General features: G+C 46.8%; 1 protein-coding gene across 2 annotated transcripts in view; it reads right to left on the bottom strand.

The window, feature by feature from the left end:
• Positions 1 to 23,424, bottom strand: part of NUP85 (nucleoporin 85) — a 37,214-nt gene extending 13,790 nt beyond the window's left edge. For both annotated transcript variants that reach the window (XM_040435675.1, XM_040435674.1), the window contains exons 1-6: positions 23,313 to 23,424; positions 22,494 to 22,587; positions 11,285 to 11,447; positions 2,111 to 2,181; positions 1,068 to 1,111; positions 275 to 344 (exon numbers count right to left, since the gene is read on the bottom strand). In XM_040435675.1, the coding sequence (XP_040291609.1) occupies positions 275 to 344; positions 1,068 to 1,111; positions 2,111 to 2,181; positions 11,285 to 11,447; positions 22,494 to 22,587; positions 23,313 to 23,345 (475 nt within the window). In that variant the 5' untranslated portion in view covers positions 23,346 to 23,424. The remainder of the gene's footprint in view (positions 1 to 274; positions 345 to 1,067; positions 1,112 to 2,110; positions 2,182 to 11,284; positions 11,448 to 22,493; positions 22,588 to 23,312) is intronic.
• Positions 23,425 to 27,726: the final 4,302 nt, after the last annotated feature.

Below are 27,726 nucleotides of genomic sequence, written 5' to 3'. Positions count from 1 at the left end.
GTGCAATATACAGCTGACACACACTGCAGATGGTGTGACCACAGCTCTTGTGCCAGTACCATCCCCATACCATACATGTATGGCACTATGCACTAACTACACACTGCCAGGGCTGTAAATGTACAGCATTTTGTGCCAAGAGGTTAAAAAAAAAGTTAAGCCCGGCGCCTATTAACTAAAGTGGCAATCAGCTCCAAACAGCAGCATTAGTTTTGGAGGATCCAGTACGTCCGTGCATTACAGACTGTACAAAATGATATCTAAAAAGGCTCACCTGTGGCAGCTTCAATGAAAAGTATTTCACAAAGGTTCCAACACAGCTCCATGGCAGACAGGATAGAGAGCTAGAGCCACAAGAGACAATGTAATTAGATGACAAGTCATATAACAGGGGACAGCAACCTCCGGCAATGCAGCTGCTGTGAAACTACAACTCCCAGCATGCTCCATTCACTTCTATAGGAGTTCTGAGAACAGCCAGGCAATAGTGCATGCTGGGAGGCGTAGACCCAGAACGGCTAGAGATCCGGGAGGTTGCTGATCCCTGTCCTACAACGTTCCAGGAACCATTCTGGGTTCGGTTACATAAGAGTGGTTGGTATGAATAAAAAATGTCAGGATTTGTCTGAAATAGACTAAACGCAGTTGATGATTCTGAAGGGAGGCGATATAGGACACCATAAAACTGGTGACAGGCTCCCATCAAGCTTCTCTGCACTTTTCCCAAAGTGTTGAGGAAAGGGCTGGGGCTTCACACTGCCAGACAGGGTTTTCATAACTTTCACCGGAAACTAGCGAAAGTTATAGCTGAAGTCCAGGCCTGCATGTAGCTCGCATAGACTTCCGTTTCTGGCGCAGGGCAGAGATGTGCCTAATTTATTAAGAGGTATCTGCCATTGAATAAATTAGGTACATCTCACACCAGAGCAGGGAGATCAAGCCTGGCGTACAGGTATGCCAGTCTTGATAAATGTCCCTCATTTGAGTCCACTTTAGGGACTGGTACGATGAATCAAGAACTAACTTTTTTTACAGCACTGTTAAAAAAAAATATTGTATTGCCCTACCTGCTCAGAGTATTTGGCGCTTTGAGTCGCATCTCGTGTGGAACCTGAAATAATAATAATAGAAAAAAAAAAACTATTACATATGATACCAGCTTTGAGCAGTGCTACTGCGGTAAAGTAGCAAGAAAGCAAAAGGCACATTTTTTTTAATCAATGCGAAAATAGGAGCTATGGCTGAATGTGAAAATGTCTAGAAAAAGTAGGGGGAATTAGAGTTGTAAAATGCACCAGATTTATAGCATGCGCCATCATTTTCGCATGAAACACTGGTGTAATATAAGCCAGCCAAGGGGAGGTGTAAAAAAGAGAAAAGCAAATGAGATGTCTAGCAAGATGTGCCAAATTTCATATACGGCACCAAGGTAAATAACCGCATAGCCAATCACTGGACAGAGCGGTGACTCATTTCAGTCGGTGATTGGCTAAGTGGTCATTTGGGTGTTGAGAAGGACTCGTATATAGTATAGTCTATAGTATAGACTAGAAGCGGAGCATTGGCGAGGTGAGAACTGTAAAGGGTTGTCCGAGATAATTAAAAATCTCATGGGAACCCCTACAAGGTCTTAAAATTAAAAAAATATATATATTACATACAGGGATAACAGTGTGAGTAAACTGTTGAAAAAGGGATATGGTAAAACACTGCACTCGGCAATCTCCGTCCTTCCCATATTAATCAAACTTCATTCCAATGGGGGGCATAGAACCCCCTTTCTTGTGATCATTTGGGGGCTCAGTGGTCAGATTAGGGTGCTATGTATAGGTGTTAAATGTTTGTGTGTGTGTGCCCTTGACATGGGTATTCTGACAACAGGCCTTTATAGCAAATCTATACAGTAACTCGGGAAGCCGATATACATGGCTCTCTCTATTAAAGGTTATGGTTGAGCACGCTGGCTAATATTGCACTTATCAGTATAGACTGCAGCATTCACTTATGCCATACAAAAACAAACAAACGGAGGGTGCAATGATAATGACAACTTTCACTGGTCCACTGTTTTTATTGACAAATATTATAGAAGGAGAGTTTTGACTCTTACTTGCCACTTTGTGCATTTCCTGCATACAGGCCTGGAGAACTGAGCGATAGCGTTTACTGACGTGGACCAAGCTGTCAAAGTGAAAAACAAGCAATATTAACACAAAGACAGAAAATCACATGTACGTTTCTCTATATATGCACTTGTACACCAAAGTCCCTGACTCGGGCACGGCGACTTTTGCTACAACACACACAAATCCAAACTTGCTGGATGACTTGTGACCGTCACCTCACCCTGCTTGGATGCACAGTACAATAGTATTACAATGCTGCAATCTCCGGCTGCGTGCACATGTGGCCCCAGCCAGAAAAAGGATATTCTCAACCTACTGAGAATATCCTGACAATAATGAACGTGCATGTGCCTGAACGTATGTTCGCTCACTTACAGTACCAGTGATTGCGCCATGTAAGTGGAGAGCTGATCAAGCACCTTAAGGCTACATTCACACGTCAGTATTTTTCTATAATCCGATTTTCTGTCCGTTTTTTGCGGATCCGTTGTTCCTGAAAATGTTTCCGTATGTCATCCGTTTTTTGCGGATCCGCAAAAAACGGAAACATGTATAAATTTCAATAAGCAAATAAAGTTGTTTGGATTTCTTGGAAAAAAATAAAAATAATAATTTAAATGTAATTTCCAGGAACGGATTCCGTATAAAACGGATGACATACGGAATGACATCCGTATGTCTTCCGTTTTTTGCGGATCCATTGACTTTGTATTGTACCAGGATCCGATTTTTCAGGAAAAGAATAGGACATGTTTTATATTTAAACGGACATGCGGAACAGAACAACGGAAACGGACAGCACACATTGTGCTGTCCGTTTTTTTCCAGGACCCATTGAAAATGAATGGGTCCAGAAAAAACGGAACAGATCAGGAAAGAAAAAACGGACGTGTGAATGGACCCTAAGACTTGCTATAATCTTCCACTGTAAGGGCTCGTTCACATCTGCGTTGGGAGGGGGGACAGATTAACCCCTTAAGCAGGGGATGTATGGAGTGGGCCCGCTTCATATACGCCGGGGGCCAGCTGTATCATACAGCCAGCACCTGGCCATACTGAGCAGCGAACGTGCTGCCCCTGTCATTTAACCGCTCAGGTGCCGCAATCAATGTTGATCGCAGCACCTGTGAGTGAAGGCAGAGGGATGCGTTCCCTCTGCCTTCCGATTGGAGCCCCAGCAGTGAAATCGCAGGGCTCCGATCTGTTGCCATGGCAGCCCAGACACTCCTGAAGCGATCCATGGCTGCCAGGGTAAGCTCCCTGCTGCCGTGTGCAGTTATAGCAAAGCGTCTATCTAACTGCAAATAACTGATTAATTTCTGAGCCAAACTACATGTATTTGATATTATTTTTCCTGGGACACCTTAGACCTTTCTTTAGTGCCATTAGATGATTGATATAATATAAAAAAAATATATATATATATTTATTTAAGGAAAAACTTTAAAAAAAATATTATATATTATATATTATATATATATATATATATATATATATATATATATATATATTTATTTTCCTTTATCAATTTTTTTTTTCTAACTATTACAGAAGGTTTCAAGACAAAACTTTTCTAAAACCATTCCCATACATTTGCACCCTGAAAATGGACGCTATTTATGTAATTTATCTACTGGCTGGGCCCGCTGCAAGACTTCAAAAGACTGGAGTGCACTTTGGCGGACTATTTTTCTATTGCTGGTTCTATAGCACCATACTGCCATAAAACTCTTGTACAGCGCCAAAATGCAACAAGCCCCTTCAAAGTGACTTTTTTTATGTTATTCATTTTGGGGAAATTTGGACATTAAGTTTTTTTTTTTATTATTTATTATTTTTTATTTACTTTTTTTTTAAAGTGAATTAACCCCTTTCTGCCAGTCAAGGCAGGAAGAGGTTAATTCCCAGCCTGCAGGCTGAAATTTCATTTTAAAGCCAGCAGGTGGCGTTCTTACATGAGAAAAAGCACTCCCTGCCGGCTTTCAGCTTCTTCAATGTAATACACGCTTGTAGCAGAATGTTACAAGCGTCCATTATTGCCTGACCGCTCCACCTGACCACTGCACACCTCCCTCTGACTGCAGCTGTCTAATGACAGCGAGGTCACAGCGATCTACGGCGGCACCGGCTGATCACGATGTAACCCGACGCTTTTATACTTCGGGTTACAGATAAGAGCCTACCACCGCTCGTAGAAAGCCGTGCGGCGGTAGGCAAGGGGTTAATTAAATGGTTTGAATGACATATGTAAAAGGAACATATCGCATTTCTATCCATCATCCACTGAATTTCACGCAAAAAACAAAAAAAAACAAGACTTTTCTTCCTCCACAACTAGCGGATAGATGACGGAGTGGACACTAACTACGTGGAATGGAGGCTCTACTGCCCCTAACCATTCATTCAAACAAATGGGGCAAAAACAGACATGTTTTTTTTCAATTTTTCTAGTCTTTTAACAGAATAGAAAAACGGAAAGCTCAACACAGATGTGAATGAGCCTTAAAAGGACGGCGAGAGTTTGTAATCTGATATAACATGCACAAAGGAGGTGTCGAGCAGTTTGAGCACTTGATGCACTGACATTTTGTAAAAAGGAGATTTTTGTAAAACTTACCAGTAAAATCTCTTTCTCGCTCTTCATTGGGGGACACAGAGACCGTGGGTATAGCTATGTCCTCTAGGAGGCGTTGACACTAGTAAAAGCTGTTAGCGCCTCCCCTGGCAGCTATACCCCCTCCAGCCTGGAGAGAGAGCTTCAGTTTGTGAGAAGCAGTAGGAGAAGCAAGTAAACAGACGAAAAAAACGTGGAACACCAACAATGCCAAGGAACCAACAACGGGGTTCTAACCAGCAACAGCAGCAACTGTGGTCGAACAACAATACTGGGTGGGTGCTGTGTCCCCCAATGAAGAGCGAGAAATAGATTTTACTGGTAAGTTATACAAAAATCTCCTTTTCTCGCCCATATTCATTGGGGACATAGGAACCGTGGGACGTCCGAAAGCAGTCCACGGGGGGGGGGGGGGGACGACGACAAACCACAGACCCATGGAAGCAAGCGTCCCTGCAGGCATCTGAGAACTGCCACCTGCAAGACCACGCAGCCCAAGACAGCGTCCACCGATGTATAAGTATGCATCTGGTAGAATTTGTGAATGTGCGTCAGGAGGACCAAGTAGCCACCTCGCACAACTGTGCAGCCGAAGCGCGATTCCTCCGAGCTCAAGATGCGCCTACCGGTCTGGTGGAGGAGTGAGCCGTGACACCTAAGGACGGGACCTGCCCTGAAAACGGTGTGCCTCCGCAATTGCAGCCCAAATCCAACATGCGATTGCCACCGTGGGTGCCACCAATCCCTTGCGAGCACCTCCCAAAATGACAAAAAAAAGGGGGGAACCGTACGCCGGAAGGAACTGGAGGCTGCTATAATCTTCAGAGCCCTGACAACATCCAAATGGCGTAACACCTTTCCTTTAGGGTGTGAAGGAGAGGGACAATGAGGGAAGGGCAATGTCTCGTTGATATGGAAGTCAGAGACCACCTTCGGGAGAAGGAAAGGGCCAGAGAACCGCCTTATCCTTGTGAAAAAACCCGAAAGGGTTCTCTGCGAGACAGCGCCGCCAACTCGGACACCCATCAGATGGATGTGACAGTTACAAGAAAATACTACCTTCCAGGACAGGAGTCGGAGTGAGATCTCCTGCAAGGGCTCAAGGGAGAAGTCTGGAGCACTGAGAAGACTATACTCAGAACCCAAGGCGGTAGAGGAGGACGGTACGGAAGACCCGTATGGGCCAGTACCTGAAGGAAGGTTTTTATGGCCCAGGGGACTCTGGAAAAGCTGTGTCCCGCAGGGCAGAAGGTGCCGACACTTGACCCTTCAAGGCACAAAGGGCTAATCCAAGGTCCAACTCTGATTGTAGAAGGACAAAACCGTGGGGAGAGAAAAAAACGGAATGGGGGAATGCCCCGGCCTTCACAGAAGCCCAGGAAGGACCTCCAGGTCCTATAATGGATCCTGGGCAATGCAGGCTTCCTGCCTGATCATAGTGCGGATGAAATACAGCAAAAACCCTCTCCGCGACAGAATGGCGGTTTCAATAGCCACGTCGTCAAACGAAGAGACCTTAAATGCTGATGGAAGAACGGACGCTGAGAAAAAAGGTAGTTTCTGAGTGGCAGTGACCAAGGGATGTCTTCGATAAGGAGAACGAGGTCGGCGTACCACGCGCGACGGGGCCAATCCGGAGAGACTAGGCTCGTCGGAATGCCTTCCACTAGATCTGTCATAGAACCCCGGTAGGAGTGGAAAGGAGGGGGGGGGGGGGGGGGGGGGGGGACACACAAGTAGTGAAACTCCTGCCAAGGGGAAAAAACAGGGCATGCACACCGCATGCTTCCAGATCTCCTACTCGGGAGAGAAGGAGGGAAGCTTTCGCATAGTGGGAGGGATTCCCTGTAGAAGGAGGGATGTGGAGAGCGCTACAGTCCACCGGTCGGGACCAGAGCATGTCTGGAAATGGACGGCCAACGAACGAATGCCTCGTGCATGCGGATGAGGGAAGGAAGTAACGCAGAGGCTACCAAGGCTTGCGGGGTGGCTATGAATCATGAGCCAGAGGAGGAAAAGACAGAAGGAGAGGAATAGGCTAGGTCTAAGCTCATTCCCCATCTGAGACTGGAGCTATACAGAAGTAGCCAGGATATGATGACTGTGCAAAAAAACTCCGCCTGAGGAGGAAGCCAGGCAAGGGGAGTCCACTGTATTGCTAGCCCTATACCTTAGCGGAGGAGGAGCCACCCGTATAAGCCACCGAATGCAGTGCTAGACGAGTCCACCACCTGACGAAGGAGCTGTGCAGTAAGAACCCTAGTATGGAGTGGTAAGGCAATACCACTCCCCGAGTAGTAGCTAGTGCTCGCCCGACAGTGCAAAACTGAGGGGGGAGGCCTGACTATCCCGTAGAAGCCATGTACCATACTGCTCCAGAGAAGTAGAGCTAACGTAAAAACTCTACCTGGAAGGGCGCTGAACAGGAACAACTGCCAAAGCTAGCGCCAGAGTAGGACCCCTACCTGAGGGGGACACCCCCCTGCAGCGACCACAAACTCTAGCATTAGCGTAAGCTGCACCTGTGGAGAACACGCTGTAGTAGCTAAACCAGAGTGCTAGCAGAACCACCTTCCAGAGAAGGAGAAGTGGTGGATAGAGAATATAGAGTCAGTGAAAACACACTCGACTCGCTGGAACGTACTCACCATATTATGTGCAATGGTGCACGCACTACGCATTGCTGTGAACAATATCATGACCGATTGGAACAGAGGAGGCCCATGGAGATGGGGGTTCCCACAGGACACATAGGTGATGCTAGGTAACCACCTGAGAAGGCAGAGGAAGATATAATCTTGCCCAAAACCAGCACCAAAGAAGGAAGGATACAATGTGGAATACCCACCGTATCCACTTGCAGCATACATATAGTACTAGATGAAGAGTATCGGGCACTCGCGGATACCAACTGATGCTACGTCCCACTTGGAATAAGCTAAGACATCGTAAGATGATTAATTATTCCCCCACTATTGGAAGAGGGTACTGCAACAGGAAGCACGGTGATGTGCAACACTCCATCTATGTAAAGGATAGTACGACAGTCGGGACTGTATCCAATGGTAGTGAAACTACTCCACCTAAGAAATGGAATGCTCTATGAAGGGGGATTAATGCCCACGGTGGGAACTAGTGCATATGGCGAGTCCTGTACCGTGTGGGAGTGCAATTATTGCACCTAAGGAAGGGGGTAATGCATACAGCACACCTTGTAACCAGTGATAATGTCATCACGCCACCTATGGAAGGTAATGCATACAGCAGGTACTGAACTCAGCAGAGATGCCATTTTGCCACCTACAGAAGTGGGAAAAAATACGGCCGGCACTGAACCCGTGTTATTGTACTTCGTCCACCAATAGCAGGGGAATGTATAAGGCAAGTACTGTATCCCGTAGAAGTGCAATAACTCTGCTTATGGAAGGGGGTAATGCATACGACAGTACTGCTGGCCACCGTAGACGCAATCCTGGGAGATTGCTCCGGATTGATGTCAGGGTCTGAATCAGTGATTCCCCCCTCTCTCGGACTGACTCTCCAGGAGGGAGGGTGCGTCTGAGCATGACCCAGGAAGGAAGGGTAGGGGTGCGAGATATTCAAGGAGAAAAGACGACCCGCTGTGGCCTGCTTGCGCGTAGGTTTACCCCTCAGAATCTCGCCTCTGGCAGTTGCGGACTGCGCAGGCGGACACTTATCAACCAAACTACCCGGTGGGTGGGATGGGAATTTCTAGAGGCCCATCCATCAGATTGCGCAGGCGGTGCATTATCAACCAAACGACCCCGGAGGGTGGATTGGGAAGTTGCAGAGGTGCTCCATTAGAGTGCGCAGGTGGAGAACTATCAACCAAGCGACCCCGGAGGGTGGAGTGGGATATCCAGAGGTCCTCCTTTGGAATGCTCAGATGGAGAATTATGAACCAAACGACCCAGGAGGGCAGATCGGGAACTGTCAGAGGTCTTCTGTTAAATTGCGCAGGTGAAGGATTATCAACTAAATGGTCCCGGAGGGCGGATTGGGAACCTTCAGGGGTCCTTTACCGTATTGCACTGGTGGAGGGATATCAACCCGACAGCTGCTCCTCCAGAGTCCAGAAGGAGCACGGACCCAGTCTGGTACCGCATAGTTATAACGGCCAGTGCAGGCATTAACCCTTTTCGGAGCGGCGCATGGCACCCGCTTCCGAAAAAGGGCGAATCATGGCGTCTGATATCGGGGAGCGGGATATTTATCCGCTCCCCTGCTTGCCTGTGAGGCGGGGGACATGGAAATTAACCCCCTATGTGCTTAAGCCATTGGCACTGAGGGGAATGAGGGAGCCATTTTGGGCCTATGCTGTACTGAGGAGGTCCTCCCTTGATAAGCGCGATTTCTCCAAGCCCCCTGGCTAGTAGCCGGGGAGGATTAACCCCCTATGTGCCTAGAACCATGGGCACCGAGGGGGAGTGAAGGAGCCTGTCCTTAGGGGTCCTGGGCTACTAAGTGGGGCCCAGTGCCTATTAACCCTACAGACCTGAAAAACAATGCCGCCAAGGGGGAGAGGGAGGGGGGAGAGGGTTAACCATACTTACCTAGTCCATTGTACTCACCTCATCTTCATCCTCTTCACTTCACCCTCCCTACCTAAGTGGACCCTCAAGGTCACCTCTTCCAGCAGGGTCACCTCCTCAGCTGCTGGCACCGGAGTGGCAGGAGTCTGGTATGGCGGGAGGGTCTTCTTCTTGGCGGACCTAGGTGACCCCTTGGCTGGCGGGAAGCAGGGGAGCGAGGCTGCCCTGGATCCTCCTTTTGCTTCTGTGGGGAGGTCGAGCGGTGAGGGACTCTGACACCGGCCTTGCTCCCCGGGATAACAGAGAGGGTGGGTGACTGCTTGCCCAAACCTAAAAGGGAAAAAGGAAAAAATAAAAAAGGAATCGGCTAAGTAAGCCGCCCTGCATAAGGCAGGGAGGTCTTGCCTCCTATTGACACTAGAAAAAACTGAAGCTCTCTCTCCAGGCTGGAGGGGGTCTAGCTGCCAGGGGAGGAGCTAACAGCTTTTACTAGTGTCAACGCCTCCTAGAGGACATAGCTGTACCCACGGTTTCTGTGTCCCCCAATGAATATGGGCGAGAAATATATTTACATCAGTCGGTAGGAGCTTTTTAGACAGATGCTGTTCTGTTCTTATGAAACATTCCCTTTAAGAGCAATCCCCTTAAAAATTAATATTAATAGAGTTGTCCTTTTGGGAGAAAGCCTTAAAGGGGTTATCCAGTCCTTTAACAGATAGCCTGTCTTCAGGCCATTAAAGGGGTTGTCCGCTTTTGCTATATTGATGAACTATCCTCAGAATAGGTCATCAATATCCAATCGGTGGGCCTCCGACCCCTGGTGATCAGATATTTGAAGAAAACGTAGTGCTCAGACGAGCGCTGTGTTCTCTTCTCTGTTTACCTGCTCGCCGTTGACATTGAAGTGGATAGGATGCAGGAGCTGTAACTACACCGCTCAGCGCTGCGATGTCGATGGCTAGCAGGTAAACAGAGAAGAGAACACAGCGCTAGTACATACAGATAATCGGCGGCGGTGTCCCCACAGATCTGATATTGATGGTCTATCCTGAGGATAGATCATCAACATAGCAAAAGTGGACAACCCCTTTAATATCAGATCATCGGAGGTCTGACACCCTGCCCATCAGCTGTTCGGGGGAAGTCCAAACTACATAGCTCTGTCCATTGTGTAGTGGAAAGCGCTGGTTACTGCTCCCATTCACTTTAAAGGGAAATAGGCATCAGAGGTATTCCCAAACAGCTGATTGGTATCGGACCCCCACCGTTTAGATATTGATGGTGTATTCTGAGGGTAGGCCATCAATGTTAAAGGACTGGAGAACCCCTTTAATTTCCTATTAAGCAGCTGAGTTATCTTTGCCTCCTGCCCAAGGACACTATAAGGCCGAATGCACACAGCCGTGTTCCGCGGCCGAGAGCAGTCCGTGGTATGCCGGGCTGGATTCCTGTTCAGAGCAGGAGCGCACGGCGTCATTGGTTGCTATGACGCCGCCGCTGCTGTACAGTAATACACTCGTATAGTGTATTACTGTAGTGCAGCGGCATCAAAGCAACCAATGACGCCGTGCGCTCCTGCTCTGAACAGGAATCCAGCCCGGCATACCACGGACCGCTCGCGGCCACGGAACACGGCCGTGTGCATTCGGCCTAAATGTGAGAGAAAAAAAATTGCTCCGACATTGTTATTTCCCAGAGGTGTCTGAACAGGGGCTATTCACATTAGATGAACTGCCTGAAGTTGGCCCACATCTAATGTGTATGTGGGTGTCCCGCAAGACATCGGGGGAAAGAAGGGGTGGGAACAGTGGAATTCAACATGCCTGATCCCCACTGGGAATACAGTACATGCGTCTTCACATGAATAGGAAGGAATAGCGGTGGTCAGAATAAGCGATTGGCCGACAGCTATTAGACGGACATATCTATAAAAGACCACGTGTCAATATAAATGGTCCCCAGCGGCCATCGCGCTTCTATTTTTTACATACTGTGCTTTACGTGTCCTGCTGGACGCTGCTTCTTCTTCGCTCTTTTGCAGGTCCACAAAAATTCCATGTGACTCATTGAAAAGCTTCCTCAGCGCTGGCGAGTAGAGATCGTCATCATTGCGCAGGAAGGATACGCGGCCTGCGGTTGCCAGATGTGCATTGTCTGCAGAGAGAAGCAGTGGTATTACTCCCAGCTCTAGCTTGTCTATGGGGCACAGGCCGGAAAGAGGCTGCAGGAACGTGATTTCTGGGAGCTGCCTTCTTCCAGCAGCTTGAGATAACTGGCCAGTGAGGGTACATCAGGGAATCACATGGCATATCGCGGCCTATAGGCTACATTCACACGGCTGTATCCACTCTGCGGTCCACAAATCGCAGATCCGCAAAAGGAATATCGGCTGTGTGCATCCTGCACGTTTCATGGGCCCTATTAAAGAAATGCCTATTTTTGTCTGCGAAACGGACAGGAATAGGACGGCCGCACGGATGTGGACTGCACACAGAGGACATCAGTGCAATGTCTGCATTTTTTGCAACCCCATAGAAATGAATGGATCCACAAAAAATGAAGCTCTGACTCGGACCAGAAATAGTCATGTGAATGTAGCCTTAAGGCCTCTTGCACACAAACAGTTTTTTTTTCCCCGTTTCGTGTTTGCGGTCCGTATGCGGAACCATTCATTTCAATGGTTCCGCAAAAAAAAAATGCAGACATTGCACATCAGTGCAATGTCTGCATTTTTTGCAACCCTATAGAAATGAATGGATCCACAAAAAATGAAGCTCTGACTCGGACCAGAAATAGTCATGTGAATGTAGCCTTAAGACCTCTTGCACACAAACAGTTTTTTTTCCCCGTTTCGTGTTTGCGGTCCGTATGCGGAACCATTCATTTCAATGGTTCCGCAAAAAAAAAAAATGGAATGCACTCCATATGCATTCTGTTTCCGTATATCAGTTCCGCTAGTTGATAGAACTTGTCCTATTATTGCCCGCAAATAACGATCCGTTGCTCCATTCAAGTCAATGGGTCCACAAAAAATACGGAATGCATATGGAACACATCGGTATGTCATCCGTTTTTTGCGGATCCATGTCCACTTTGCACATGTGTTTACTGTTTTAAAAACATTAGTGTACAGCTTTGCTTTGGCCAGAGGCACCAGACAGGGGTGCCCACTGTCGCCCTTGTTGTTTGCTCTAGCAATTGAGCCACTTGCGGCCCTTATTCGCCTGTCACCTCATATTGTGGGGTTTAGATATGGTGAGATGCAAAATAAAGTGGGCTATGTACACTGATGACACTATGTTATTCTTGGGCGACACTGGGAATTCTCTGGATGCGGCCATGGCTCTAATAGATAGATTTGGGGGCTTCGGATAAATTGGCAGAAGTCTGCTTTGATGCCGGTAGATGGGCAGGCCCTTTCAGGTGGGCGAGTCAATAGTTTGGTACCCTGGGTAGGTAAATTTAAATATTTAGGGTTGTATATAACACCTAGACTGTTGGATTTTGAAGAACTTAATTTAACCCCGTTGCTAGCTACTTTTAGGCTAAAGGTAAGGACATGATGTAGACTCTTTTTATCGGCAGTGGGTAGAGTAAACCTTTTACAAAATGGTGATGATGCCCCAGCTGCTTTATGTATTGAACAATGCTCCCCGTGTGGATTCCTTTGGATAGATTTAGGAAAATACATTCGATGTTCAGAGATCTTATCTGGAAGTACGGCCAAGATAGGATTAAGCTGGAGACGCTGCAATACCCTAAGACTGAAGGAGGTTTGGCTGTTCCCAATGCCTGGATCTATTTCTTAGCCTCCCAGTGTCAGCACTTTAAGGGCTGGATTGACCTCCAGCTGCCGGATGTGACGGGATGGATACTGCAGCACTGGTTGGGCAGCCGGGACCTTATGTGTATACTGGAGGGGTCGGGAATGCATGTGGGGAGAGAGAAGGTATTGCTCATTGAACTTATGAAGAAAGTCTGGGCGAAGGTGAAGCAGCTTAGAGGTGTGGGTGGCGTCGGTGAACTTTCCCCAGTTTGGAACAATAACTTGTTGCCAGAATTCTTATTTCTGTCAGGACTCCGGAACTGGGAATCTAATGAGGTAATGAGGATAGGTCAACTGACTGAGGGGAATGTAATTAAATCTTTTCAGGGTTTGCAGCAAGAATTTAATATCTTAGGGTTTGGTTTTATCAGTATCTGCAATTGAGGCACGCCTACGATGTCACGGTGAGGAAAGGTTGTATTATAGCTAAAATGGATGTGGTTCACAAATTGGTTCTCCCGGTTGGGGGGGGGGGGGGGGGAGAAGAGAGAGGTTTGATATCGCAGGTATATACTCTTCTACTAGACTAATTTTTAAAAGGGTTCCCACTTACAAGGATGAGGAAATGGGAGGATGATCTGGGGGACATTTCTAAAGATCAGTGGGAAGATATTCTGGAGGTAGTTCCCAGAGTGTCCTTAAGTGAACAGGGCAAGCTGTCACAATGATTCATCATCCACAGAGTATATAAAACTCCGGGATTTTTACGGAAAGTTGGTGTTAGAACTGACGACAAATGTCCAAAGTGTATGGAGGAAGGTGCAGATCTGCTACATATGCTTTGGTCTTGTCCAGGGATCAGCAGTTTCTGGGATGAAGTGTTGACTTTGCTTAATCGCAATCTGGAGCTGAGGTTGCAAAAGGACCCTAAGGTATGTGTGCTGGGTTATGTGACTGATATTGGAGGGGGCGAGCTGGTGAAGGTGGCAGTGGGGAGGCTTCTGTATGTGGCTAGGAAGCTGGTGGCGCAGAGGTGGATCCAGGGGAGTCCGCCAACATCGGAGGAGTTTGTGAGAAAGGTGCATGATATGTTGACATTGGAAAGGGGGGTGTCTGCTAGGAGAGGATGTCCTCAGAAGTTTGAGAAGTTGTGGAATGAATGGTTGTCTCGTACTCATGTTGTAATATAGGATATTTTGGAGGTATTTGCGCTCTGATCTATGGGGGGGAGGGGGGGTAAGTTATGTTGTGGCCATGTAAATGTGCAATTGCTTTTTCTTGTATGCTTACATTGTATACAGCTATATGGTGATTTTCCCATGATATTGTCATATGCTACTGCTTTATTCTGACTCTGCATTTGTGAATGAAAAGACGAGGACATGTAATGTCATATAATAAGTTAACTTTATTTGATCAATAAAAACGATTTGATTAAAAAAAAAAAAAAAAAAACTGTACATTACAGTAATGATTACGGATTTTATGTTTCCGTTTGCGATCCGCAAAAAAAGGAACGCATATGGAGATTTTTTGCGGAACTACAGAACGGAAACAAAAAACTGAACAACGGATCCATTAAAAACGGACCGAAAAAGACATACGGTCGTGTGCAAGAGGCCAAAAGGGGATTTATTATGTAGAGGAAGTTAACCACCTCCGGACCGCCTAACGCAGGATCGCGTTCCGGAGGTGGCAGCGCTGCGCACAGTCACGCATATACGCGTCATCTCGCGATGGCCGAGATTTCCTGTGAACGCGCGCACACAGGCGCGCGCGCTCACAGGAACGGACGGTAAGAGAGTTGATCTCCAGCCTGCCAGCGGCGATCGTTCGCTGGCAGGCTGGAGATGTGTTTTTTTTAACCCCTAACAGGTATATTAGACGCTGTTTTGATAACAGCGTCTAATATACCTGCTACCTGGTCCTCTGGTGGTCCCCTTTGTTTGGATCGACCACCAGAGGACACAGGTAGCTCAGTAAAGTAGCACCAAGCACCACTACACTACACTACACCCCCCCCCCCCCCGTCACTTATTAACCCCTTATTAGCCCCTGATCACCCCATATAGACTCCCTGATCACCCCCCTGTCATTGATTACCCCCCTGTAAAGCTCCATTCAGATGTCCGCATGATTTTTACGGATCCACTGATAGATGGATCGGATCCGCAAAACGCATCCGGACGTCTGAATGAAGCCTTACAGGGGCGTGATCAATGACTGTGGTGATCACCCCATATAGACTCCCTGATCACCCCCCTGTCATTGATTACGCCCCTGTAAAGCTCCATTCAGATGTCCGCATGATTTTTACGGATGCACTGATAGATGGATCGGATCCGCAAAACGCATCCGGACGTCTGAATGAAGCCTTACAGGGGCATGATCAATGACTGTGGTGATCACCCCATATAGACTCCCTGATCACCCCCCTGTAAAGCTCCATTCAGATGTCCGCATGATTTTTACGGATGCACTGATAGATGGATCCAATCCGCAAAACGCATCCGGACGTCTGAATGAAGCCTTACAGGGGCATGATCAATGACTGTGGTGATCACCCCATATAGACTCCCTGATCACCCCCCTGTAAAGCTCCATTCAGATGTCCGCATGATTTTTACGGATGCACTGATAGATGGATCCGATCCGCAAAACGCATCCGGACGTCTGAATGAAGCCTTACAGGGGCATGATCAATGACTGTGGTGATCACCCCCCTGTCATTGATTACCCCCCTGTAAAGCTCCATTCAGATGTCCGCATGATTTTTACGGATGCACTGATAGATGGATCCGATCCGCAAAACGCATCCGGACGTCTGAATAAAGCCTTACAGGGGCATGATCAATGACTGTGGTGATCACCCCCCTGTCATTGATTACCCCCCTGTAAAGCTCCATTCAGATGTCCGCATGATTTTTACGGATGCACTGATAGATGGATCCGATCCGCAAAACGCATCCGGACGTCTGAATAAAGCCTTACAGGGGCATGATCAATGACTGTGGTGATCACCCCCCTGTCATTGATTACCCCCCTGTAAAGCTCCATTCAGATGTCCGCATGATTTTTACGGATGCACTGATAGATGGATCGGATCCGCAAAACGCATCCGGACGTCTGAATGAAGCCTTACAGGGGCGTGATCAATGACTGTGGTGATCACCCCATATAGACTCCCTGATCACCCCCCTGTCATTGATTACCCCCCTGTAAAGCTCCATTCAGATGTCCGCATGATTTTTACGGATGCACTGATAGATGGATCGGATCCGCAAAACGCATCCGGACGTCTGAATGAAGCCTTACAGGGGCGTGATCAATGACTGTGGTGATCACCCCATATAGACTCCCTGATCACCCCCCTGTCATTGATTACCCCCCTGTAAAGCTCCATTCAGACATCCGCATGATTTTTACGGATCCACTGATAGATGGATCGGATCCGCAAAACGCATACGGACGTCTGAATGAAGCCTTACACGGGCGTGATCAATGACTGTGGTTATCACCCCATATAGACTCCCTGATCACCCCCCTGTCATTGATTACCCCCCTGTCATTGATTACCCCCCTGTAAAGCTCCATTCAGACATCCGCATGATTTTTACGGATCCACTGATAGATGGATCGGATCCGCAAAACGCATACGGACGTCTGAATGAAGCCTTACACGGGCGTGATCAATGACTGTGGTTATCACCCCATATAGACTCCCTGATCACCCCCCTGTCATTGATCACCCCCCTGTCATTGATCACCCCCCTGTCATTGATCACCCCTCTGTAAGGCTCCATTCAGACATTTTTTTGGCCCAAGTTAGCGGAATTTTTTTTTTTTTTTCTTACAAAGTCTCATATTCCACTAACTTGTGTCAAAAAATAAAATCTCACATGAACTCCCCATACCCCTCACGGAAACCAAATGCGTAAAATTTTTTAGACATTTATATTCCAGACTTCTTCTCGCGCTTTAGGGCCCCTAGAATGCCAGGGCAGTATAAATACCCCACATGTGACCCCATTTCGGAAAGAAGACACCCCCAGGTATTCCGTGAGGGGCATATTGAGTCCATGAAAGATTGAAATTTTTGTCCCAAGTTAGCGGAACGGGAGACTTTGTGAGAAAAAAATTAAAAATATCAATTTCCGCTAACTTGTGCCAAAAAAAAAAAATTTCTATGAACTCGCCATGCCCCTCATTGAATACCTTGGGGTGTCTTCTTTCCAAAATGGGGTCACATGTGGGGTATTTATACTGCCCTGGCATTCTAGGGGCCCCAAAGCGTGAGAAGAAGTCTGGTATCCAAATGTCTAAAAATGCCCTCCTAAAAGGAATTTGGGCCCCTTTGCGCATCTAGGCTGCAAAAAAGTGTCACACATCTGGTATCGCCGTACTCAGGAGAAGGTGGGGAATGTGTTTTGGGGTGTCATTTTACATATACCCATGCTGGGTGAGAGAAATATCTTGGTCAAATGCCAACTTTGTATAAAAAAAATGGGAAAAGTTGTCTTTTGCCAAGATATTTCTCTCACCCAGCAAGGGTATATGTAAAATGACACCCCAAAACACATTCCCCAACTTCTCCTGAATACGGCGATACCACATGTGTGACACTTTTTTGCAGCCTAGGTGGGCAAAGGGGCCCACATTCCAAAGAGCACCTTTCGGATTTCACAGGTCATTTACCTACTTACCACACATTAGGGCCCCTGGAAAATGCCAGGGCAGTATAACTACCCCACAAGTGACCCCATTTTGGAAAGAAGACACCCCAAGGTATTCCGTGAGGGGCATAGCGAGTTCCTAGAATATTTTATTTTTTGTCACAAGTTAGTGGAAAATGCTGATTTTTTTTTTATTTATTTTTTTCATACAAAGTCTCATATTCCACTAACTTGTGACAAAAAATAAAAACTTCCATGAACTCACTATGCCCATCAGCGAATACCTTGGGGTCTCTTCTTTCCAAAATGGGGTCACTTGTGGGGTAGTTATACTGCCCTGGCATTCTAGGGGCCCAAATGTGTGGTAAGGAGTTTGAAATCAAATTCTGTAAAAAATGACCAGTGAAATCCAAAAGGTGCTCTTTGGAATATGGGCCCCTTTGCCCACCTAGGCTGCAAAAAAGTGTCACACATCTGGTATCGCCGTACTCAGGAGAAGGTGGGGAATGTGTTTTGGGGTGTCATTTTACATATACCCATGCTGGGTGAGAGAAATATCTTGGCAAAAGACAACTTTTCCCATTTTTTTTATACAAAGTTGGCATTTGACCAAGATATTTATCTCACCCAGCATGGGTATATGTAAAAAGACACCCCAAAACACATTCCCCACCTTCTCCTGAGTACGGAGATACCAGATGTGTGACACTTTTTTTGCAGCCTAGGTGGGCAAAGGGGCCCATATTCCAAAGAGCACCTTTCGGATTTCACAGGTCATTTTTTACAGAATTTGATTTCAAACTCCTTACCACACATTTGGGCCCCTAGAATGCCAGGGCAGTATAACTACCCCACAAGTGACCCCATTTTGGAAAGAAGAGACCCCAAGGTATTTCGTGATGGGCATAGTGAGTTCATAGAAGTTTTTATTTTTTGTCACAAGTTAGTGGAATATGAGACTTTGTAAGAAAAAAATAAATAAAAAAAAATCATCATTTTCCGCTAACTTGTGACAAAAAATAAAAAGTTCTATGAACTCACTATGCCCATCAGCGAATACCTTAGGGTGTGTACTTTCCGAAATGGGGTCATTTGTGGGGTGTTTGTACTGTCTGGCCATTGTAGAACCTCAGGAAACATGACAGGTGCTCAGAAAGTCAGAGCTGCTTCAAAAAGCGGAAATTCACATTTTTGTACCATAGTTTGTAAACGCTATAACTTTTACCCAAACCATTTTTTTTTTTACCCAAACATTTTTTTTTTTATCAGACATGTAGAACTATAAATTTAGAGCAAAATTTCTATATGGATCTCGTTTTTTTTGCAAAATTTTACAACTGAAAGTGAAAAATGTCATTTTTTTGCAAAAAAATCGTTAAATTTCGATTAATAACAAAAAAAGTAAAAATGTCAGCAGCAATGAAATACCAGCAAATGAAAGCTCTATTAGTGAGAAGAAAAGGAGGTAAAATTCATTTGGGTGGTAAGTTGCATGACCGAGCAATAAACGGTGAAAGTAGTGTAGGTCAGAAGTGTAAAAAGTGGCCTGGTCTTTCAGGGTGTTTAAGCACTGGGGGCTGAGGTGGTTAATACAAGACACTTACTAATGTATTGTGATTGTACATATTGCTTCCTTTGCTGGCTGGAGTCATTTTTCCATCACATTATACACTGCTCGTTTCCATGGTTACGTCCACCCTGAAATCCATCAGTGGTGGTCGTGCTTGCACACTATAGGAAAAGCGCCAGCCTCTCCGGTGGCCGGGACTGTGGGAGCTCACATAGGCTAGAGCTTTTCCTATAGTGTGCAAGCACGACCACCTCTGATGGATTGCAGGGTGGTCATAACCATGGAAACGAGCAACATATGTGATGGAAAAATGAATCCAGCCAGCAAAGGAAACAATATGGATAATAACAATACATTAGTAAGTGCCTTGTATTCACTTCCTCTACATGATAAATGCTATTTACTGAAGTGACAAAACCCCTTTAAGGTGGTATTCTACGTATTTCAAGTTATCCTCTATCCACAGAGTGGATTGGTGGGAGTCCCCCACTGACCACAAGAGGACCCCCGAAGTGAATCAAGCAGCAGGTCGAGCATGCCTACTGCCACTCCATTCATCTCTATGAGACGCCCCTGATGAAGCCATTTGGAGCGAAACCTGGGTTGGGCAGGAGCATTGACTTGTGTTGATTTTATTGTTGCACATCTTATTCTATTTAAATGCGAGTATAAAACCATATTTATGAATTTTAAAATACGGATTTTCACTATGGGAGCAATATTGAACCATCTGTAGGAGGCACAATGAGAGAAACCGTGCAGAGGACCTACTGGTTGGCTTTCTTTTGGGGCGCATATTCTACTTATACACTTGTGAGTATAATATCGAGAGGAGGAACAGCTGGTTGTTGCAGTGCTTCACTATGTGCGTGTCTTCTCTAATGTCTCACAGGATGTTAATGGAAAGAAACGCCTAACGTAGCTAGTGTGTGCTTGCTGGAAGTCGCATATCAGTCTTATTGGCTTGGAGTTTTGCGCGGCCCCTTTCATATATGTACGGGTTTTTGTGACTAAGGATCCACTTCACTTTGGGACCCGCTGCAATTAGAACCATCCAGGCAACGTATTGGAAAAAATTATATTGAACTCTAATATCGCTATGAGACTGACAGAGAGAGCTGTGGGCATGCTACTGCTCTATTCCTTTCTTGAACCCTCTTTCTCGTGATCATCGGGGGTGTCAGCGGTCAGACCCCCACCTCTCTAATAGTTATGCCCTAGAGAATAACTTGAAATAACAGGAATTCCCTTTTAAATCAGCTACCTATGCCTTTCCATAGTATCTCCTTTGGGGCTCATGCTCACGAACGTATTTTATTTTCGTGTCTGTTCAGGGTTTTTTAGCGGACTTTATGCGGAACCATTCATTTCAAAGGGTCAAAATAAACAGTAGTTACTCCGTGTGCATTCCGTTTCCGTATGTCCGCATGTCCGTTCCGCAAAAAAATAGAACATGTCCTATTAGGCTAAATGCACACGATCAGGATAGCGCACGGAAAATCCGCACCGTAGGTTATGTACATTGTATTCTATAATAATTTGAAATTCTCAATGCACACGATGTGGATTCTTTCAGTGCAGATTTTAAAATCCGCAGCATGTCAATTTATTTTATTTTTCCTGACCGGATTTTCTTCATTCACTTAGTAAAATCTGCATACAAATCCGCATCAAATGATGCGGATTGACCGCACGGATTTGCCTGCGAACACCTGCGGATTATCCACACATGAATCCTGAACGTGTGCATGTACCCTTAGGCCTCTTTCACACGGGCGAGTATTCCGCGCGGATGCGATGCGTGAGTTGAACGCATTGCACCCGGCACTGCGTACCGACCCATTCATTTCTATGGGGCTGTTCAGATGAGCGGTGATTTTCACGCATCACTTATGCGTTGCGTGAAAATCGCAGCATGCTCTATATTCTGCGTTTTTCACGCAACGCAGGCCCCATAGAAGTGAATGGGGTTGCGTGAAAAATCGCAAGCAAGTGCGGATGCGGTGCGATTTTCACGCATGGTTGCTAGGTGACAGTCTATTCACTGTATTATTTCCCCTTATAACATGGTTATAAGGGAAAATAATAGCATTCTGAAAACAGAATGCTTAGTAGGTGATCAATTGAGGGTTAACAAAAAATAAAAAAATTAACTCACCTTCTCCTCTTGTTCGCGTAGTTCCCGGTCTCTTCTTTACTTCTTAAAAGATTAACTACCGGCTAGGACCTGTGGTGACGTCAGATCACATGCTCCAATCACATGGTCCATCACCACGGTGATGGACCATGTGATTGGAGCATGTGATCTGACGTCACCAAAGGTCCTTTAGCCCATAGCTCATCATTAAAGAAGTAAAGAAGTAAAGAAGAGACCGGGAACTACGCGAACAAGAGGAGAAGGTGAGTTAATTTTTTTATTTTTTGTTAACCCTCAATTGATCACCTACTAAGCATTCTGTTTTCAGAATGCTATTATTTTCCCTTATAACCATGTTATAAGGGGAAATAATACAATCTACACAACCCTGATCCCAAGCCCGAACTTCTGTGAAGAAGTTCGGGTTTGGGTACCAAACATGCGTGATTTTTCTCACGCGAGTGCAAAACGCATTACAATGTTTTGCACTCGCGCGGAAAAATCGCGGGTGTTCCTGCAACGCACCCGCACATTTTCCCGCAACGCCCGTCTGAAAGAGGCCTTAGGCCTCTTTCACACAGGCGTTGCGGGTGACGTGCGGGAAAAGATGCCGGTGCATTGTGGGAAAATTAGCGATTTTTCCCTGCGAGTGCAAAGTGTTTTAATGAAAACGCATGTTTGGTTTTAATGAAAAATCGGCATGTTTGGTACCCAGACCCGAACTTCTAAACTGAAGTTCGGGTTTGGGTTAGGTGCTGTGGAGATTTTATTATTTTCCCTTATAACATGGTTATAAAAGGAGAATAATAGCATTCTTAATACAGAATACAAAGTAAAATAGGGATGGAGGGGTTAATATATATATATATATATATATATATATATATATATATATTCATTCATCGACTTGTTCGCGCTGCCCGGCTTCTCTTTCTTCTTCTGTGACTACAAAAGTTGCGCTCACAACAAGGCTTGCGGTGATGCAATTCCTGGTATTATTTGGGGAGGAACTGACAAAAACTGGACATATCCTTCAAGGAACAAAACGACATACCTGTGTTTGGGTAGCGGGTCTCATACAGCAGCAGTTCTCCCGGTCCCCAATCAAACCCAATGTGTGTGTTCTGTCGACCAAGTCCTTGAACAATCTAGGGGATACAGAAAAATTGTAAAAATAAAAATGAAAAATAAAAAAATTAAATGGCACCTGTCAGCAGGAGGAACCCTATCAGCCCAGGCATATTGCCTGGTAGGGTTGACCCTGCTTATTACAGCCATACCTGCATCTCAAAAATTCATTGCTCAGTTCCACCGAAAACTGACTTCAATAAGTCAACTAGGGCTTCGTTGCGCAGAAGGGTGGGCCCTCAGCATCTCTGCCTTCCACGCCCCCTCACCTTGACTGACAGAGCCAGGCATCAGCATCCTCTTGTCTGGCCCTTATTTGTGGCAAATTATTTTGGCGAATGCGCAGTAAGTATATGTCAAAGGGGTTGTCCCAGGATAGGGGATAAGTGTTTGATCGGCGAAGGTCCGACTGCTGGGGTGCCTAACACCCAAAAAAAAATAAGTGCCTGCGTCTGCCACAGATCTAGGACACTGGCCTTGTTGCCCATAGCCACCAATCAAAACTCAGCTTTCATTTCTTACCCTGTCTGAAAATGAAAGCTGCATTGCGATTGGCTGCTGCGGACAGTTTCATGAATCACATAGAGATGAATGGAGATCTCCGTGAATTAGTGGCAGCCATGACATGGGCATATTACAGAAGCATACACACAGCATGTCGGGGATGATGGGGGTGGTAGTACATGCGGCTCACAGGGCGCTGACATTCCTATACACGCGGCCGCCATGTGCTCAGGGTTATTACCGTCTCAGCCGGCTGCTCGTCCAGCTCCTCCATTATTCTCGCTCACTTCCAGCTTCCCGCTTGATGTCAGAGACCCGAGGAAGGCCCCCGGGGCTGTCCTCCTCACTGCCTGCGCCGGCCCTGACAGGAAGCCCCCACTGGGGTGCGCATCCGAGACCGCTGCCAGTGTCCGGAGCTGAGAGCCCCGAAAATAACCGACAACTTCTATGTGGCCTTAGGACCCCTTTTTTTTTTTTTATTAAAAAAAGTGTTTTTCAGTGGCGTCTTATTGTCTAAGGACAGCTTAGTCGCGCTAGTTAGGCAGATTTATCAAAACTGGTGTAAAGTAGAAGTGACTATAATAAGTGTATGATGGCACTCACTTACACACACTGGTGTATAAAGGGAAACTAGTTTAGTTGCCCATAGCAACCAATCAGATTCCTCCTTTCATTTTCCAAAGGAGCAGTGAAAAATGAAAGGTGGAATCTGATTGGTTGCCATGGGCAACTAAGCCAGTTCTACTTTCCGAGAAAATTAGCTGTCCAGTGGCTCACCAGTTTAGTAATATGGAGAGCGGTGCTCTATCATCGGCACACCCAAAGCCGCAGTGTGTCTTAGAAGTAAATATAATAAGTGTATGATGGCACACTCACATCAGGTGTTGCACGGAACAATATAAACTGATTGTAAAAGGGTATAATAAAATAATTTATTTCTAAAATGGTTTACGTAATAGATATATTTAAATTAAACAATATGGAGGCCTCCTTTGGTTACATATAGTAAATATCAATGCACTTGATGTTCGTGCTAGGTAACCGGATATTTAGAGTACTGAAAGTGCTGAGTATAAAATGAGTGCACAGGGGTATGTTGTGCACTGAGTGTACAAGAGATATTGGTTCAGTGCTGGTATATAAGTGCGTCAATTGCTGACTGCACAGAGGTGTAGAGTACAGTGGCCTACAAGAGGTATTAGTTCAGTACTGTATATTCTATGGGATCAGTGCGCCCAATGCTGAATACATAAAGTGCCAGATATCTACTCAATACATGTAGTATATACCGGCGTATAAGACGACTTTTGAGCCCTAGAAAATATTTTCTAGAGTGGGGGGTCGTCTTATACGCCGGGTATGGCGGGCGCTGCAGTGCCGGGACGCCCGAATTATCAACAGAGAGAGCCCGGGCCAGGGGCGGACTGACCGGTCAGGCACTTCGGACATGGTCCGAGGGCCCGGCCGGGATGGGGGGGATGGGGGCCCGCCCCAGAATAACATAACACCGGGCCCGCTCACTGTAATAGTAATATTCCTATGTGAACAACTTGAAATCCCCTGCGATCTTCTCCCTCTCGGTACTCACAACCTCAGCAGCAGGCAGTGTAATAGGAGCCGACAGTGAAAGCTAGCCCCGCCCCTCCCCTCCAACCAATCAGAGGCAACCAGCAGTCCAGCACTGACTCTCAGCACAGGGGGAGGAGTCGCAGGGACTCAGAGAATCGTCTGAGAGTTTATTAGTTAAAAGAATCGAATGAGTCACAGACTGTGTCACCGAGTCCCTGCCGCCAGACTTCCTGCTCTGCGGCTCCCTGTCTCCTGACAAGTCCGTCTGGGGGGCTGGTATAGTATTGCATGTAGCAGAGCTGTGTGTGTGTGTGTACAGGGTGCTTGCAGCAATGTAGCAGAGCTGTGTGTGTACAGGGTGCTTGCAGCAATGTAGCAGAGCAGGAAGCCTGGCAGGGAGTAGTCTTATACGGCGAGTATATCCCAAACTCTATATTTTCAGTGTAAAAGTTGGGGGTCGTCTTATACGCCCAGTCGTCTTATACGCCGGCATATACGGTAAGTCGTGCTACGTTCAAGCTGGATACATTTGTATATTCCAATGGTATATTCCTACAGTAAGAATACTGGAGAGAGGCACAGCCTAAGGCTACTTTCACACCTGCGTTCAGGTGTCCGCTCGTGAGCTCCGTTTGAAGGGGCTCACGAGCGGTCCTGAACGCAGCCGTCCGGCCCCAATGCATTCTCAGTGGAGGCGGATCCACTGAGAATGCATCCGCCTGCCAGCGCTCAGCCTCCGCTCCGCTCAGTGAGCGGACACCTGAACGCTGCTTGCAGCGTTCGAGTGTCTGCCTGGCCGTGCGGAGGCGAGCGGATCCGTCCAGACTTATAATGGAAGTCAATGGGGACGGATCCGCTTGAAGATGACACCATATGGCTCAATCTTCAAGCGGATCCGTTCCCCATTGACTTTCAATGTAAAGTCTGAACGGATCCGCTCAGGCTACTTTCAGACTTAGAAATTTTTCTAAGTAATAATGCAGACGGATCCGTTCTGAACGGATGCAAACGTCTGCATTATCGGAGCGGATCCGTCTTATGAAACATCAGACGGACCCGCTCCGAACGCTAGTGTGAAAGTAGCCTAACACACACTGTGACTAAGCACTGAACCACCAATCAGTGACTAAAAGCGGAAATATCAACCCTAGTGTACCCAACAATCCACTTTAAGTGTACTCAGCGTGCAGTTTATCTTCATTAGGCCTCATGCACACGGCCGTTGTTTTGGTCCGCATCCAAGCCGCAGTTTTGGCGGGTCGGATGTGGACCCATTTACTTCAGTGGGGCCGCAAAATATGCGGACGGTCGTGTGCATGAGGCCTAAGCTGAATACAAGCTGATTAAACCAGAGTTGAGTGCCAGCTATATGCAAACTGAATACATGGACTGAATGCATAAAAGTCAAGTACACTCTGTGTGCACAAAGGTTGATGCTTCAATATTTGTTCTGGTATACTTTACACTGGATACACCAAAGTTGGTCGCGTGTAGGCTGGGTGCAAGCTGATTATATAAAACTCAAGTGTATGTGGTGTACACAAAGATTGGTGGTTCAATGTTTAGTAGTTGCAGTATACTTTAGGCTACATGCACACGACCGTGGTGTGTTTTGCGGTCCGCAAAACACGGATGGCGTCCATGTGCGTTCCGCAATTTGCGGAACGGCACGGACAGCCTTTAATATAATTGCCTATTCTTGTCCACAAAGCGCGGACAAGAATAGGACATGTTTTTTTTTTTTTTGCGGGGCCACGGAACGGAGCAACGGATGCAGACAGCACACGGAGTGCTGTCCGCATCTTTTTCGGCCCCATTGAAGTGAATGGGTCCGCATCCGAGCCGCCAAAATTGCTGCTCAAATGCTGACCCAAACAACGGCCGTGTGCATGAGGCCTAATGAAGATAAACTGCACGTTGAGTACACTTACCCTAAGTTCACACCTGAGCGTTTTACAGAGCGTTCCTACGCGCTGTAAAACGCACAACAAGGAGAAACCAATGCTTCCCTATCGGCATGGTTCTCACCTGGGCGTTTTACAGCGTGTATGATCGCGCTGTAAAACGCCCGACGCTCAAACAAGTACTTGAGCGACTTTGGGGCGTTTTGTCGCGCGTTCCCGTACATAGACTTTCGGGAATGCGCGACAATGGGCGTTCGCTTGTCTCTGTATGCACGCTTGTAAACGCCCGTACAATCGCGCATACAGAGCGCTCCTTTCAGAACGCTCAGGTGTGAACCCCGTGTTAAAGAGGACCTTTCACCAGAATAAAACCTCTAAACTGACTATACAGACGTGTAGAGCGGCGCCCAGGGATCCCCCTGCACCTACTGTTATCCCCGGGCGCCGCTCCGTTCTCCCGTTATAGCCTCCGGTATCTTCATAGTTAGGCTCCACCCAGGGGAACCTGACAGCGTCTCATTCTCCCATGCTGTAGCGCTGGCCAATCACAGCGCTCAGCTCATAGCCTGAGAGGTTTTTTTTTCTTTCAGGCGATGAGCTGAGCGCTGCGATTGGCCAGCGCTACAGCATGGGAGAAAGAGACGCCGTCAGGTTCCCCTGGGTGGAGCCTAACTATGAAGATAAAGGAGCCTATAACCGGAGAACGGAGCGGCGCCCGGGGATAACAGTAAGTGCAGGGAGATCCCTGGGCGCCTCTCTACACGTCTGTATAGTTAGTTTAGATGTTTTATTCTGGTGAAAGGTCCTCTTTAAAGTGGATTGTTGGGTACACTAGGGTTGATATTTCCGCATTGAGTCACTTATTGGTGGTTCAGTGTTTAGTCACAGTGTGTGTTAGGCTACTTTCACACTTGCGTTCGGGGTTCCGCTTGTGAGCTCTGTTTGAAGGCTTTCACAAGCGGCCCCGAACGGATTTGTACAGCCCCAATGCATTCTGAGTGGATGCGGATCCGCTCAGAATGCATCAGTCTGGCACCGTTTGGCCTCCGTTCCGCTCAGCAGACGGATCCGTCTGACTAACTTTCACACTTAGAATTTTTTCTGAACTATAATGCAGACGGATCCGTTCTGAACGGATCCCATCGTTTGCATTATAGGAGCGGATCCGTCTGTGCAGACACC

This window comes from Bufo bufo, chromosome 6 (assembly GCF_905171765.1).
Source record: "Bufo bufo chromosome 6, aBufBuf1.1, whole genome shotgun sequence".
Classification (NCBI taxonomy): domain Eukaryota; kingdom Metazoa; phylum Chordata; class Amphibia; order Anura; family Bufonidae; genus Bufo; species Bufo bufo.
The sequence above is the reverse complement of the archived record's forward strand: the minus strand, read 5'-3'. Positions and strand labels throughout refer to the sequence as shown.